Below are 17857 nucleotides of genomic sequence, written 5' to 3'. Positions count from 1 at the left end.
GAACGATGCGCAGCATGCTGGCGAACTCGATTGTAAAACCTCGATTATCCCCCTCCGAAGAATTCAAGGCCTATGATGTTTTTTTTTTCACCTTACTCCGATCAATTCTCATATCCTGCCTCTTCCTTCCGGGCCCTCCGACTTTATCTGCGACTCCAACCGACCTATTCGGTTCAAATGTCGCCTCTTTCACAAGACGAAATTTATAATGATTAGTCTTATGATTAATCTATGATTACGTAATCACGAACCAAGATTGTGTTGTGACATGTGGGTGATTTTATGGTAACCATGAAAGAAAATGGAGAAGCCTCTATGATAACAACTGTAGATAAGAAAGTGTTTTTGTGCATGTACATTCTCTATATATAAGAATATTTTTTTTTTTTCAAAAATTTGAGACATTTTTCAGAGAAGAATGAATTGAACTACTACAGAAAGAAAGCAGTATCTGTTGCTTAAAGTTTTGATTAATTTCCTTCTCAGGTTTTATTTATTAATTTTTGTTAAACTGAAGTTAAACTGAAATATATTGAAATGAGTTATACGTGAGCTGGGGATGTCACTATAGGAAACGAAATAAGATAGTTTAAAAATATTTGATGTAATTAAAAAAGAGAGAGAGTGAGGATAAGGTGAAGATCTTAAGGCATAAGAACATACACTCTTTTTCTTGTCTTCTAATTGTAAGTCATACTCTAGACAATTTGTGGATCTGAAGAGAAGAATTAAAAAATTTAATTAATTTTGATCAATTTAATTAATCAATTTATGGATCGAGAAAATTGTTGCCTCATTATCCTAGTTATTATTATTTGCAGTAAATGAACAATATTATAGATAATAATTTCTTGAGTTCTCTTTCTTTCGCTAATAATCAGTGATAACAATATAATATTTTTAATACTGGCCGATTGTTAATGCCATGAATTAATAGACTACTTTATCCACTCAAGCATTGCATTGACATACTGCATGAGACAAAGTGATTTCCACAATTGTAAAGCATCTCGCGTTTTAATACAACACGCGATATCCAACATAAGATCGTCGAGTTGGAAATCGAGTTATCCAATATTAAAGTTAATCGGTAGGCACGATGTCAATTTTATACACATTTACCTCGTTAAAGCATGAGTCATGCTCACGCTGCAAAATTTATTAAGCATACGTGAACCAGGCGAATACGCGCCACAAATTTTAATGAACGCATCTTGATACGCCATACTTTATTAATAGCCAAAAAGACATTAATCTATATAAAAAATTTTCTAAGTTAACATGCAATGCTTGTTACTGTATAATGATGTTACATACATGCCTGTTGACAGGCATGTATCGTCTATATATTTTTTTCTAAATTGTGCGTGTATGTATTGTGTGTGTATGTAAATATCAACAAAATTTAAAAACTTGACAGGAAAAAATGTTAACAGTATTGACGAAAATATCTTATCATTTTGATGTGAAAAATGAAGTTTCTCCTCAATGAAATTTTTTCTAAAGACTAAAAACTAAGTAAAAAGCTAAGGCAAATCTTGGAGCATAATGTCGAAAAGACATTTTGTAGGAATTGAGAACGATCTTGAAACATTTATGCTGTCACGCTATTAGGGAGGCGATATGTCCAGCAACGAAATGTCTCCGGACAGGAAAAGCAAACGTAACGATTGCGAATGCGCAGCAGGTGTTCGTCACGTCTATTTATAACTTGTTCACGTCTCTACAGATTCTATCCTATTTTCTCTGCACCAGAGTTCGATTCGACGAGTATGCGAGATTCATGTTGTCGCGCAAGTAAACGCTTAAGCTGCGCAAGAAAATTAATCGTAAACGATTATGATTTGGCGAATGAGTATCGTGAACATATCGATAAGTAACGATGCATCTTTCTTTTTATAACAAATTCGAGACTGCAATATAATTCATTTTCAAGTCATCTACATATGTATATATTCTTTAAAATACAGCGTATCATGCTTCATTTAAATATTTCATTTAAACTCTTTAAATATAGAAATTTTATATTTTATATTTAGTATTATATTAATTATGATATTTTCGAGACGCCACACATTTCTTCCACATACACAGAATTGTATACTGTATCGATTTGTCGGAAATTATCAGAAATAAATACATTAAATGCAGGAGAGAAATAAATTTCTAATGAGATATTTGATAAGAATTTCACGACTCTTTTACGAAACACAGCAGATTCGATACCATTTCAACAGTTATACTTTTCGTAATTTGCGTGTGTAACAACGACACTTTGCGTGATCTGAATCGGGGAGTAGCCTAATTACGGGTTTCATCGGAGGATGAATGAGGGTTTAATGTTAGTCCATTATGCCCGTGTGACCGATACAAATCCATATACCATCGCGAAACAAATCAATCCCTTAGATTTTGTAAAACTCACCCTGTAATTGCTGGATAGTAGCTTGATACTCGGCAAGCTTTTCGTCCACGTAATCTTGGCTCTGACTGGCAATGATTTCGGCTGTGCTTGGACCGCTGCTTTCCTCGTCCGTCTGCGTATGATCTAAGGGCACTCCGATATATTCGTAATCCCCAGGTCTATAGGGTGCTATCAGATATTCCGGCGGTGCGCATGGTATCGGCGATGCTGAATCGCTTCTAAAGGAACTCTGCGAGTTAAAAAAAATGATGTTTCACATAATTGCTACATCGCATTAATTTCTAAATAAAATTGCTTTCCTTAATCCTTTTCAGAAGTTAGCATGACAACGATGTATTAAAATCAGTTGTTATTCTATTTGTTAAAATTTTTTTCAAAATTATGTAATTTTTCTTCAAATCTTATCTTCTTTTTTTCAAATACGATATTTTTTGCATTATCCTGGCGATTCGTTGTATTTATGCAAATTAGACATCCGAGTCTAAATAACAAATAACAAATTTATCAAATATCAGACATTATCGATCTGTCATTCTTCGCACATACATAAAAATAAATACCTGTGTCGGTATAAATGGCCTTGGGGCTTGACTGCCCATAGGTATCGGCGAAGGCCACCGTGGTCTTGGACATTGGATGTAACTCGAAGTGGGACAGCCAAAGACGGGTGACATGCCGGGCGAGATAGGCATCCCAATCGGCACCGGGCTCATCGGATGCATCATCATCCCGGGGTACGAGAGCGGTGACATAGGACGAGTCGAATGAATCGGAGTCGGGGGCCCGCGGGGCACCCGTCCTTGCGGATGTGGCGACGATGAGGGCGTATACGGCGAGGCAGACCTGAAGGTGCTCGGCATGCTCGGTGCATTGGCTCGTCCTGATCGGCCACCCGGAGGCACGTGGCCTCCGGATGCCCTCGACGGATGCTGTTGCGACATTTCGGACTACTTCGAATCACTTTTCACTTCACCTCGCTCACAGACCAGCATTGCTGTGCAGACAAGATTTAATCGGATAAGAAGAATCTTGATTATCTTAATATGGATTAATACTGGAATTACACATACTTTTATTTCAGCTCTTATTACAAAATTGTATACGTTTTTTAGTCGGAGCAATAATTTGGAGCAATAATTGTAAATCCTATCTAGACATGACATTTGTATTGGATAAATGAAAAGTGCAATGGTAAAAAAATTTGGCATCTATTTCATAAGTATAAACTATCTTACATTAACTGGTTTGGTAAGAACATTGCCATGCCGTTAATTACTCTCTGTTACCTTGGATGTTTCCGCTAAATATCTTAATTAGCTTTTTAACTGCGGTATGCAAGAAAACTGTTTTAAAATTATAAGATTAATAAAATAAAAAAAAATATATAATTTATTTTGTTAGATTTATTTCTATTATATCAGAATATGAAAGATAATAATATATAAATATATAAATATATATATATATATATATATATATATATATATATATATATATATATTCAATACAAGAAGTTAAAATTTATTATTTATTTATAATTTTATTATAAAGAAAGAGAGAGAAATACTGCAACTCTTGCTTAAATATATATTAAATATATTGTTAAATTTACATAATTTTTGAAACATTATTTGTCAAATTTGTTAACAAACATAGTAATTTTGTGAGAGTTGCTTTGCATTATTTCGGAAAGCATACTGAATCTAAATTATTTTGAAAGATTTCGTTTGTGCTAGAGTTCATTGATACCAGAGATCTTGGCAACTGGAAACGATGGTGTGCGTGTATTTTCAAGCGTCTATTTAATTTTGAGTCAGACGTATCAAATTCATCAGAATGTTAAGTCATAATTCTCATCGCATTCATTATATTTATATATTTTTATAAATATTGTAAATTAAAATAAAACGAATTTACAGAGTACATAATTTTTTGTATAAATTTTTTCATTTCAAAAATTATATTGAATAATAATAATAATAATATTGTAGCAATTTTACGTAATAAATTGTTCCTACGTTTATGACACATGCGTTTGCAGTAAGCAATATTTTCATCCTACCTCATTTCATTGTTTTGCCGGGTCATTTTATCCACCGTACAATCGAAAGAGGAAGTCTACGGGCTTCAAATGCGCGTAGATCTAAAGTCTTAAGCTTTTTAGTTAGATACCGAGCGTAGGTCGGCTAAATATAACGCTATTTCTATTTTCGACTAGCGCGGCGTTTGTACACGCGTCCTACAAGCCAGCAAATATATTCGCAATAACTACGTCTGGTATTTCGGAAACTGACACGGATATTAACGACTGTAATCGTCATCATAGTTGCGCTGATTTGACCATACACGCATTGGAGCCTCATTCGACAATCATAGTGAAAGAAAGTGTCACGGAGACATATTGATCAACCTCGCGAAAGAGCACGTATCTCGTGTATCATGACTTTTTTCGAAATAACGATTTGGTGTAGTTTAAGGAAGTAGTTTAAAAATTTTTCTTACTCTTTAAGAGTGCTTCAATTTTTAATTTTTCACATTAGGCGAAATCAGCGATAGACTTTGAGCTTTGAGTTAAACATAATTTACCTATTATATGCCTTATATAAATGTTAGTTGGTAAATCTAATTTAAGAATAATTTATATATCTTGAGGAATTCGCGAAAATTCTCCGCATTTTATTCCTACGCGCATGCATAACATATCCGAACTAGTGTAAACAGAATAAATTAAAAATATTAAGCTAACATTTGAATCCCTAATTTGAAAAATATGATAAATCAAAAATTTTTGATAAACTGGAGCTAAGATGAAAATTAAGACGAGTTATTCGCCAATAATTTGTGATCGATCCAGATTTTTTTAATTAAAAAAAATATGAATGTTATTATTGGAATCGCGAAAGCGACGTGTTTTTCTTTGCTATTAAAAATATCTTGAAATCTTGATCTTGGTCACGCAAGGAAATGAAAAACACGCAGAGCTGCTGGAAAATTTAGTGCGAGGATCATCCGCTGATGTTAACGGTTCACTGGATCCAGGACCTCGGATGCTGTGTCCAAAAATAAGATCTCTCTGCCGAATTGATGATCAAAAATAACCGATGTTCCGAATGAATGTCGCTGACAGAATCGTCTGCACCGGTTTGCCGGTCAGCAATTATTATTGGAGCTCACTCTCATCTATTGACCCGATGACATCATCAGCGTCATGTTGTAAACGCAAACTCTATATACGCATCGTTAAATAAATTTCGCAATGATTTAAATGTAATGCAGATGAAGTTCATTCCATGCATTTGATACGTCGAGTATCTCAAGTAGATTTAAAAAAAAAAACTTGATATTTTGAACATCATCAAATTTTTCTCTAATAAATTTTTGCACAAAAGATTATTTTTTCATTAATTCTTTTTCTAATTAAAAATCTGCAATATAAAAATTCAAAAAACTTTTCTCTGAATGAAAAAATTGTGTTAGTTATTAAAAATTATATTTTGATTAATATTTAATATTTAACTTTATTTAATAAATAAAGTTAAAATAAAGCTTTAAATTGCCCGTTATTGTAATTTATTGTTAAAATATATTATTTGACAAACAATAAAAATAATCTTTTTTGTTAATTTGAGATTTTTAGGCCTTTATTGACGTCATACTTTTTATGACATCAGAAATGAGAAATCATATGAGTTTATTTTCGCTAAAAGTATAAAATATATGCATGTATTTTATTAATCCATTATTAAATACGAGTGATCCAAAAAACATAAGTATCTCGATGTATTTCGTAAGAAAAAAATTCATATAATTTCTCGTTTTTAATGTCATAATTGAATATGATCGCAATAGGGACACGAAAACTTTAATAATTCACCTAATATTAAAATTAGCAACAGTTGCATTAGCATTACTTGATTTTATCAATCGTAAAGCATAAACCATAAAACACAAATAAAATCATATAATCCAAATTTCAGTATCGTAAATAAATAAATAAGTTATAATTATGCTAAATAGTATCTTAATACTAATTATACAATTCTTATAAATTACGCAACATTTTATAATCATCGCGCAAAAAAACATGGCCACATAAATTATAAAACAGAAGAAAAATGTCAAAATTTTTAATGATAAATTCTTTTATTATTTTAATTATATGTGTTTAACAAGCTTATAATTTGCGGGCAAAATTTTTAATTTCTTTTTCTACAACTCTCAAAAAATGTTAAGCGAAGGAAAATTTACTACAAATTTTTCAAGAATTTGGATCATTAAAATTAACATCACGTATTTGAGGGAATAATTGATACATCTAATAAAAATTACCGATAAATCCAAGAGAATTCTCAATATAATCCGATGAGTGTACGCGATTTCGATGATCAGTTGATCTCATACGCACGGGGACACTAATCGGATGCTGCTGCGAGCAGATTTTACGTATTCCAAAAGTTGCACTTTTTTATTCGTTTCTTTTCGTCGGTGATACACTACAATTGATCACGAGCGAAGAATTTGATCGCAGAGTAAGATGGCGAGGGGGTGATGAGAGACAAGAACGATTTCCACGTTGGATCGAGCCGCGGACCACGGGAGACTGGTCCCGGTGCTGGATCATCGATTCAGGATGGGCGTCGCGACGCTCTCTCTCTCTCTCTCTCTCTCTCTCTCTCTCTCTCTTTAGCCGCCCGTTTATATTTAACTTTAGCATCACTCGACATTCGACTTCACCATGCTACTCGTCTTTTACCCCTCGGTCTCCAACAAAATCGTTCTCGTTCTTATCTTGCATCTTGTCCCGTTTTCTCCCTTTCTCTTTCGACGCGCTTTTTTTTTTATTTTTTTCCGCCCCGTGAAGAACGTGGACGAGTCCGCGAGGTAACACACTATTATCACCGATGAGCCAACAGCTGTCGCTCATCGATTATTTTGGTCGTTTATTACGAAAATGCGTTCAATGACACACGATTGAATAATGATCAAAAGTCATTGGAAACATAATCTCGCGGTGCAATAACCCAATCACGTATGTTCTTTTGTCAAGAAGCAGCAAAAGTGTGTCAGTTTTGAGAGATATTTAGTTTTGCAATATTTTGATTTGTAGATTAAACGAAAATATGATGTCAAAGATCGCAGACAAAAAAATATTACATTTTCTAGTGGTATTCTTATCCCCACTTAATTTAGCTTAATTAATAGTTATTGTTATAATTTTTAACATCCTTATAGATGATCCAATTGTCTTAAATTGTCTCTAACATGATCATGTAGCAAATACAGTTGCTGCTTTTAAATTATAATTATAATTAATAAAATAGATGTAGTTATATATTTATTGATTTCTAACGGATTATAATTGCTTTATATGTTGTCAAATTACACACAGCTTACATTTTATATCACCTTTATATTATTATAAGTTTAGCTTAAATCTGCAAATTTATGCTAACTTATTAATTAATTTATTATTTATAAATTTTATTTTTTTTATTTTTATCTATAGTTATTTATCTGCTGTCAGATTGCGCACACAAATTCTATTTGATTTCTGTCACCAATTTAATATCAAATTATATTTTATTGGCAGATTACAAGTACTGATGCGGACATAACTGATATCATTTTGCTTACTGAGATGCAATATTAATACATAATTTCACTCCTAAATAACATAAACATGTAACATAAAACAAATTACAATAAATGTAAATTAATATTAGAATAAAATATATGTATAATTTTTTAAATAAATTATATTTTTTGTCAAAAATACACAGTATGAATATCGTAAAATTAAATATTTAACTTATAATGCAAAAGTAATATCGCATTATCGTCTAAAATGCCTTATGCATTTTTATCTTTCACTTCCAATATTGTTAACATTCAAATTGAATTTTGTTTTAATTTTCCGGAGGAAATGGACCATCTCCGATGGGCCTATTATCATTCCAAATTTTACCGGGGATACATTTAGCCAAATATCCCAAGCATATTAAATCGCGACAGCATTGTTCGGTAAGTTGACACTACAATCATAACAATTTATTATATAGTAAAATCTTGTTGAAATTAGAATTGCGCATATTGACTATAATATTATAATAATAAATAAATAAAAAATTTTTAAAATGTGTGCATGTATTTGTTAAATGTAACACAATTTTTATGTAGATAGAAACTAAGCATTAATACTTAATTATTTTGCCATTAATTATACTTACATATCCGAGCCAGGGAGAGCAATTAGATTTAGGATTAGTTGGATTAGAAACAGTAACTACAACATCGATAACGGTTATAGCTATTAAAGCAAGTACCACACACTTATTCATTTTAATGTAAAAATCTGTAACATTAAACAGTAAAATAAATTAACAATATTTAGATATGGTAATATAACAATAAAAAACGTAAAGTAATTAACATGATTGAAAAAAAGAACGCATTTTTCAATGTAATAAGCTTTAGTAAATTCAAAATCTTGACCAATAATTAGTAGATAATGTAGTAAATAAAACATACCACAAATTTTTAAAATTTAAAAACGGTCTGCGTTTGATTAAAGAAACCTGTTCAACTAAAATTTTCTAAGTACACTTATCAATTTATAAGACAATAACGATAATCATATCTGAGAAATGTAAACTGAGAACTGATAAAGTGTTCTATTTATAAGTTTATTTTATCTGTTTTTCAATCTTCTCGCCTATAGTTCCAAAGTTAACAATTAAATTTTGACAGTGTGTTTTACGGAATATAGCAAGAAAAAATGTTATATAAATATTAGTCCAAAACATCATTTTAGAAAAATATAATAAAAACGTTTAAAAAAATATTAATATAAAAATAATAACGCGTACGAACTTACTGTTAACATATAGCAATGTACAAGAATAAATCGGTGATAATCCAATAATTTATCTAATATTTTAGCTTTATATTAAAAAGCAAAAAATTAATTTTCGAGAAATTCATTGAAAATAGTAGATTTTGACATTCACTAAATTAAAGCAAAATAGATATGAAATTCGTATTAAATTCAATATTAAATTTTATCTTTCAATGATGGCAAATTTATATTAGACAAACAACATTTAAAAATGTAAAATTAAACAAATTTTTGTTTTTTTAATGTAATGTAATCAAAAATATTTTTAGATCATATAACATATAATATTTGTTTCTTGTTTTTAGATAACTAGAATATGGAAAAGTTTAATTGTCTAATTTTGGAATATTTTATATATATATTTATAATTAGTATATATCGATTATGATATCTCGAAAAAGATATGTGTACATATGTGTGCGTGTGTGTAGATCTGTGATCTGATTTACTCAATTTGATTAATACTATCTGCGCAAAAACATTTTGTAAGTATAACATAAACAAAACTCGATCAAATATCGAATTAAAAATAAAATTAATAATAAAATTAATAATAAAATCAAAATTATATTTGTAAAATAAAAGTAAAAAAACGCACAAAAAAAAAGAAAATAAAAATCTAGACAAATAAAATTTACAGAAAAATATGATAAATTACATTATGATGTATGAATAAGTTTCTATAAAATTAAATTTGAAAAAATATATAAATTAAAACTTTTTTTGAAAGAAATTCTTTGAGAATTACTAACGGGCGAAAGAGGGAGAGGAAGAAGAGAAGAAGAAGAGTAGAAAAAACAGAAATATGTTCTCATTTTCAGTTGTCAGGTGTTAATAATGGAGATTAATTTAATGTATGTGTGTCTATACACACACAAAATAAAATTCTAAGTACTTAATCCGCAAATTTTTATTCCATTGAGAACAGAGATAGAGAATAGAAAATTTTACAAAGCTTTGGAATTCGATATCAGATTCCAATCGGATTCCGTGTATAAGTTGGTTATAAAAAATGTATTTAAGAAAAGAGATATGTAATAATTTTCTTTTTTTTTAAACGTATATATTTAAAAAATATGAGTTTTTATTATGATTTCAAAATGTTTTAAATTTATTGTTTTAAATTTATAAGACAAAAATTTTGATCCTATTAATGATGAAAATGGCGATACTCGCGATCTTTTTGAATATTCTTTGTTTTGTTTTTTATAAAACGAGTAAAAAGGATATGCTCAAATATAGCAATAATGCAATTCATATATGCTATTCAATATTTAGTACTTAACTGACAGTCTTTATATACAATTCAAGAAATACGTGATAAAAATGTATAAACATATAGGATATTTAGCAAGCATCCAAATACACTTTTGTATACAAAGCTATAATAAATATAATAGAATTTGCAATTTTTATATTCATAATTAATAGGAACTATGTTTAAAGATATTTAAAGAAACTATAGAATATATTAATTTTAAATACGAAATAAGTTTATTGATAAAATTATGGAACTTGCGCTTTTAATAAAATCAATTTTTTTTGTAGTATAAATAGTATACTATCACTGAAGCATGTAATTAACTCTTCAAACATTGCGACATATAGACTTCCATTGTAAATTACGGTCGGCACAGCGTATCGTGATCGAACGACATATATATTTATAAATATATTATAACAGAACATTATATATATACAAAACAACAAGCGTTTCGGCAGCGGCCGCTATTGACTCGATTTCTTTTTTGTAATGTATACGTTGATAACAATATATATATAACACAAGTTAACGTCATTTTAAATTTAGCTAATTAACTAACGATTATCTTACATTGCCGTATCATTTTCTCATTTTTCGAATACGATAGTAAAAAATTGGCTAGTTTGGTAGATAAAAAGGTACAAATATTCATTGTACATTGTTCATCGATTGACTTTCTTGTGCGCTTTCGTTTCCCACCTGCGTAGAATGAGGTAGTTCAGCCTTTGTAGCCAACTCTAACGTGTACATCCATCTAAAAATCATACAAATATCTCATATATATATATATATATATATATATATATATATATATATATATATATAAATCAAATTATATAAACATTTAATTTGTGCACTCACTTTTCTTTGTCTTTCTGAGAGGACGCTTGGAGATAGTAATATTTCCTAGAATGGTGCATTTTAAACGCTTTCATCCGATCTTTCATATTCAAGGGATCCTCGTCGGAGAGTTTTGTACCTTCGGTGACCATAAAGCCTGGCATTGGCGTCGCTGTCATGGCCATGCTCTCCGACTCTGATTTGAACGAATACAGAACAAAGTCGACGTGTAATGCAAACCATCGTTTTGTCCACGGCTTACTAGCCTGCGTTTTCAGTAACAGATATCCGGATAATACTGATGGCGCACTCGCTGATACCTGCAGCAAACTTGGCACCGGTCCAGAAGGTGAAGACGGTGATTTAGTGAGTGGTTGAGTAAGCGCCGCATGGCATAATCTGCACACTCTCATATTCTTATTGTCTTCAAATAATAATTTCTGATTTGAGCATTTACTACAAACCACCTGGAAAAAAAAAATAAAACGCATTATCAAAAATTTTTAATTATTATTATTATAATTAAATAATTTATAATGGAAAATTAATTGTAGAGTGCATTACTTACTATTCCACAAGCCCGACAGTTGTGCTTTCGTTTCATCACAGAAAAAATAACTTTGCAAACCATACATTTGGTTACATCATCAGCTTTAACTAAAGAAGTTTTAACGCTACCAGTTTTCAGACTGGCTTTGCGTCTCATAATCTCTTGCATTGTTTGGAATAATGCATCCAACCACGCTGCTTTTTCCGCGGCGGCATGTGTATACAATTCAACGCTTTTATTTTCGTCCCTTATGTAAAAAGTATTTGCTGTTTCTAGATTGTCTCCTTCAACTACTTGTAAATTTTCCACCATAAACTTTGCTCTTAGTCGGTACATAGGACCGGGTATCAGTCTTATTGAACAGAGTAATAATAAATCACTAAACTGAAAAAAAAATATAAATAATTATTTAACAAATTAAAGAGAAAAAAAGAAGTAAAATAATTTCATGAATATTTTGTAAACATCAATATATTACGCGGGCATCGCGCATATATAATTAATTAATCTTTACCAAAAATAGATGTCTCTCTTGATGATCGCCACTACGCGCTGAAATTTTCACTATACGTCCTTCCTTTACTAGTTCACGAGTCGCACTGACTAGATCAGTTGCATCGTATATACTCTCTTGGATTTCTAAAAGTTTTTTAAATTTATCGATTTTTTTCATTGCCTCATTCGTATGATTCGCTGCGGTGGATACCAATTCTAGAGCTTCTGAAATTTAACATTACAAAAGATTTTTTATTAATATAATTATATAATTTATCTAAATATGTAGAATGTGCAATTACAAAAAATATAAATTTACTCACTTTGTGTATCTTCATAATCCGGATTGTCTTCAGTGAGATTTCGTAAATAATCCTTAAGAAGCAGCTCGTATCGCGGTAACCTCTGTATTGGACTTAACATGTGATGGGCTAGTGATAATTTAGCGCATTCATCGAGCTTTTGAATCTCATTAATAATTGCTGCAAATCTGGGCACTTTGCTTTGCAGTGTATTTATCAGATTCATAGCGTAATCAAAATTCTTTACGTATTCCGTATACATCTTGAGAAATGGTGCAAAGTTTTTCATTATATCACCGATTTTCGGATTCGAATCCCAATATTGCATTCTCTCCTCGAGTTGTGGTAATAAAAAGTCGTTATGAAATTTATAAATGGATTTAATATTTGAGAACATGTGTTGGACAGTTTCTGGAGGGAACATTGGATGTGCTCTGTTCTCCTGATCGACTCTGAATTGAAACACTTGGTCGATTAAATGCAGAACATTTACGTAATTTTTCTCAGTCGCTAGTAACTCGTGCGCCACATGCAACGCTTTTTTCCGCTTCGAAACAGGGGAACCTTTTTTAGTGAGTTGTTTAGGCTCGGATATCGATTCATCGGTATGATCTGCCACTATAGCAGAATCTGTCTCGGAAGATCTTATTTCTTCCGACTCTTCTTCACTTTCAGATTCGCTTACTGCGTATGTATCTAATGTATATTGGTGAGATCTCCTCTCCGAAGCTACATATCTGTAATCATTTTTTAAAGAATGCAGGCTTTAAAATTTTTCACATCAAAGATATATAAACTGTATTGTCTCTTATTGTATCAAAAGCTATACCCAAAATATACTCACCTGCTACTTCTATATTCTAAAACGCTATGTGACATTTTAATATAGGACGTTTCGGTTGAAGTTTCCTCATGCCTCGTGATATCGATGCATTCAGCGGGCGTGGAAGCTGACATGACGAACGACTGAAATCGCGGAAAGCCGCCGAAACTGGCGATCCTATGGAAGGAATGTCTGACATATTGTTGCTCCTCGACACTTGTTGTCGTGTCCGAATCTTGCGAGTTTCCATTTTCGCTAGTTGTGCTCTGTTGCTCCGGCAAATGTGGCGCCTTGGAATGTTCCTCCTCTTGTTGAAATTCCTCCTTATCCTCCGTAATCTCCAGATCAGTGTAAAACGTGCTAGTGGGTGAAGTATTTTTCAAGCCGAACATTGTGAACCCTTCGATCATCCGATTATTTCCGTCTCCAGGTTCCGCAAACAGGCGTGTCATCCAGGATGAAATGTCCCTCAACTGACTTCGTTGCATCCTAGAATAATCATATCACTAATTGTAATTAATTATCATATTTTGTATATAGATTGGGATATATAAAAAAGCTATGGTAAATGCACATGGTATATCATAAATATTCAAAAATTAGATAAACCTAATAATAAATGTATTAATTACGAATATAGTTTGATTTTAAACTTTATTCTGATTACAAGAGCTTGTAAGATTACAAGCTCTTTAAACAATATGTATTTCAGCTTCTACAACAAATATAAAGAAATATTGCTCACGCGTTACTCTTTTAAGCAATTCTGATTCATAAATTTGCTTGACATAAAATTGAATTTTTTCTTAGTGACTATAAAGTACACGTCATATTAATCCACATTCATGTCGACGCATCATAAAGCTATCAATATCGTCTCAAATTTCACATAATTTCGATTCAAGACATTACCGAATATTTTTATGTAACGGATCTACGCTCTACGATGTTATCATTAAAAATGAGAAAGAGAGAGAAAAAGAGAAAGGAGAAGAAAGAGAGAGAAAGATAGAGTTATTTACATCATCGATGTGGTGGCTCCGGAATAACGCAAACTACTCGATAGATTTTTCTCGAGGGGCTATTTAAAAACGCACGTTCCTCTTACGTGGATCCATTACACTAAAATTAACGTGCCGGCCTTAGCGTTCGAGCGAGAACGCTTGCATCACGTCGGCATCATTAATTGACATTCGGCGTGCTCCGAACAGAACGAACGAACGCATTGTTTATATGACAGCATGTTTACAAATACGCATAAATACACGACAATTCTGTCTGATGCGTGTCTCAATTTCACAGGCGTCAGAATTTTTGATTTTTGCGCGATTTGACATAAGGAGAATTCTCATTAATTCTCAATAATTTTTATATAGATCATATAGATCGTGAAAATCAAAACATTGCATTGCACTTCTTTATATGATAAAATTGCAGTAATTCACGTTTAGTCTTACAAATACTAAAGCTTTACTTATTGATAAATATTAATGAATTTTAAGGCATCAATATCGTTAAATTAGCAAAGCAAATGTATTTCGGAATGTATAATTATACTCAAATTAACAAAATGAGTTTTAGATATGAAACGATCTTGACTGTAGCTTTCCCCTTTGCACTTGACATCCCATTTCTAGTTCTGACTTGAAATGTGTATGTGTGGCTTATGACTTATCTAAATTTATTTATAACAGCGTAGTAGAACTTAAGACGCAAAATCACCTCCGATGGAACGGGAGAACGCCTTTAAGCAGAGTGTTAGATATCATAATTACTTTGGAGAGTATATTTAGATATTCATTTTATATATTTTTTTTCTAATAAGAGACAAAATATTTAAAATAATAGTCATTTATTATCTTTGATTTATCAAGAAATTAAAAAGTTTAATGCAGAAATAAATCCATTTGATAGATCGAGAATGTTAAGTATAAAATAATTTCCTTCTAGCAATCATAAAATTCTTTATTATAAAGTTAATCTGACAGTTAATTATATATTTATCTGACATCCATAATAACACATCGAAATTTGATTTTGCAATCTATAATGCAGTAATTTACAGGATTGCTAACAAACAGGCAACTTAAGAAAAAGAAACAAATGGATAAGTTAAAGAAAGATATCTGATATCAGTCTAATCTGTCAGATCTGTTCTATATAACATATATCTGTATTTTTTAAATTAAATTCCTTTCGCATACATGCTTCAAATCTTGTATTTATTTCACTTTAAATACAGCAAATGTATGACAGAAAATATAACTAAAATAAGCAGATCAAATAGCATTTAAAATAAAAAAAACTAGATTTTAAGAATATTACTCTCTTCAAAAATATTGACTCTATATTTACATATGATAATCGGTTGATGACATGAAGTCAGTAGACAGGCAAACTCCAAACAGCATATATTACTCATTTACTTGCAATAATCGCAAAGAATTAAAAAGGTGATCAAACACATTTTTTATTTGTTTCTCCATCGATTTCAAACGATATATATAAAATAGCCAATTTCCGAAAGAGTATCGGTGAAGGATCAAAGGGCGGCATGTATATACTTCGTCATAAGGTTCGTCTACGCCCTTCGCTTCATCGACGAGCGCGTGCGATGCACTTTCCTGTACTCGGAAGCGAAACGCAGAATCTCGTGCTGCGTCGTGATGTTCCGCACGAGAAATAGCGGAAATAAAGAGGAGACTAACACTAAGACCAGAAGAACGAGAAAGACGGAGAGAAAACTCGCTCGAATGCCGTCATCGTTACCTCTTGCCCCGGGATCGCTTGTAGTGCAGCGGAACAGCAACAGGCGCACGAGGATCGACGCGAGCATAATGATCAGCTGGAGTCAGTGACAGACGACGTCGAGGACGATCCCCTTTACCCCAAGCTCAGAACTCGATAAAATCACCGGCATTCATGGCCGCACTGCAAAGTGAACGCTTGATCGCCGCGCATTGCACCGCGACACCGTGTATATGTCTATATGTATGAATATATGTGCACTCGCGACGATCAGCGACGCGAAGTCGCTCCCGAACAATCCGATTCGAAAGCCAGCTCGTGCGGATCACGCGAGATATCGTAGCGCGTTTACGAAAAGAACGACGGTGTTTCGGACGTCGAATATTGGGTTATATCACTCGACAACGCGATTATAAACTGCGTGCGATGCCGTACCGATGATCGCGTACTACAGTTTGCGCAGATTCGTCCGTCGAACTATCGGATACGCGTCGATATTCGGTTGCTGTCGCGACGCCAACGACGCGTGACTTGCGGCGGGAAGGCTTCTTGGCGGGCTGGATCATGTCGGAAAATGAGAGAGCTTTTCCTGCGACTTCGTTATATTTCCAAAGGTAAGGCGATATCACATACCGTCAGTATTCAAGGTAGAGATTAGGCTGAATACCGACAATCGGTCATCACCCACCAAGGATAGCACGAAAGGTTTTTATCATTACGACCATGTCTGGGAAATCCTAGAATGTTTGCCAAACGTTTTGAACTCGGGTATTTATATAATTTAATGTACAATAATGATATTATATAATTGTATTATATAAAATATAGAATATGTAAAATAATTGCTTTCACTTTCAATATCTTGTTTATTGAGTATTTTTATATATAATGAAAAAAATATGTTAAATACACAGCCTAAACTATCCTTGAAATAACTTATTTTAATATCATATTCTGGAAATGTTCTTCAAGTATTCTTCAGTCAGCATAAAAATTTAATTGCACTGTAAATTTTTTTTTTACAATATTTCATATATAATTAGTAACGAATTTAGAGGATTTATTCAGTAAAAAAATTTGAGCATATTTGTGTGAAAATGACAAACGGTGCGGGTAAAAAAAAAAAAATGATAAAAAAATTTATATATTTTGGTGTAAAAATATTGAAAAATTGAAAGATATATATTCCGTTTTTTAAAATCGCTACTTGCGCCACTGATTGAAAATTTTAGGTATTTTGTATTAATAATTATCATAGCTTTTTATCATATAGGATACGCGATGCATTACACGATGGAATACATGTACATGGAATTTTTTAATTACGATCTTTCTAAATAAATCTTCAAAAAGTGTCGTCTGTGTCAATTACAATATTATTTAAATTTGATTCATTTTTATTATATGCATAAAAAACATATTATTTTAAATTTGCTAATCATAAAGTAAAAATATTTTAAAATGAGATAAATAAATATATTTATAAATATATTTCTAATAAGAATACTATAAAAT

At 31.7% G+C, this 17857-nt stretch overlaps 1 protein-coding gene across 1 annotated transcript; it reads right to left on the bottom strand.

The window, feature by feature from the left end:
• Positions 1-10795: 10795 nt before the first annotated feature.
• LOC126851203 (FYVE, RhoGEF and PH domain-containing protein 4-like) lies at positions 10796-16895 on the bottom strand. Its single transcript, XM_050594904.1, has 7 exons — positions 16364-16895; positions 13616-14083; positions 12793-13508; positions 12489-12694; positions 11993-12358; positions 11446-11891; positions 10796-11338 (listed from the first exon to the last, which is right to left on the bottom strand). The coding sequence occupies exons 2-7, from the start codon at positions 14080-14082 to the stop codon at positions 11233-11235; spliced, it is 2307 nt and encodes a 768-aa protein (XP_050450861.1). The 5' UTR covers position 14083; positions 16364-16895; the 3' UTR covers positions 10796-11232.
• Between the last annotated feature and the right edge of the window lie 962 nt (positions 16896-17857).

The sequence above is a fragment of the Cataglyphis hispanica genome, chromosome 7 (assembly GCF_021464435.1).
Source record: "Cataglyphis hispanica isolate Lineage 1 chromosome 7, ULB_Chis1_1.0, whole genome shotgun sequence".
Lineage (NCBI taxonomy): Eukaryota > Metazoa > Arthropoda > Insecta > Hymenoptera > Formicidae > Cataglyphis > Cataglyphis hispanica.
The sequence above is the reverse complement of the archived record's forward strand: the minus strand, read 5'-3'. Positions and strand labels throughout refer to the sequence as shown.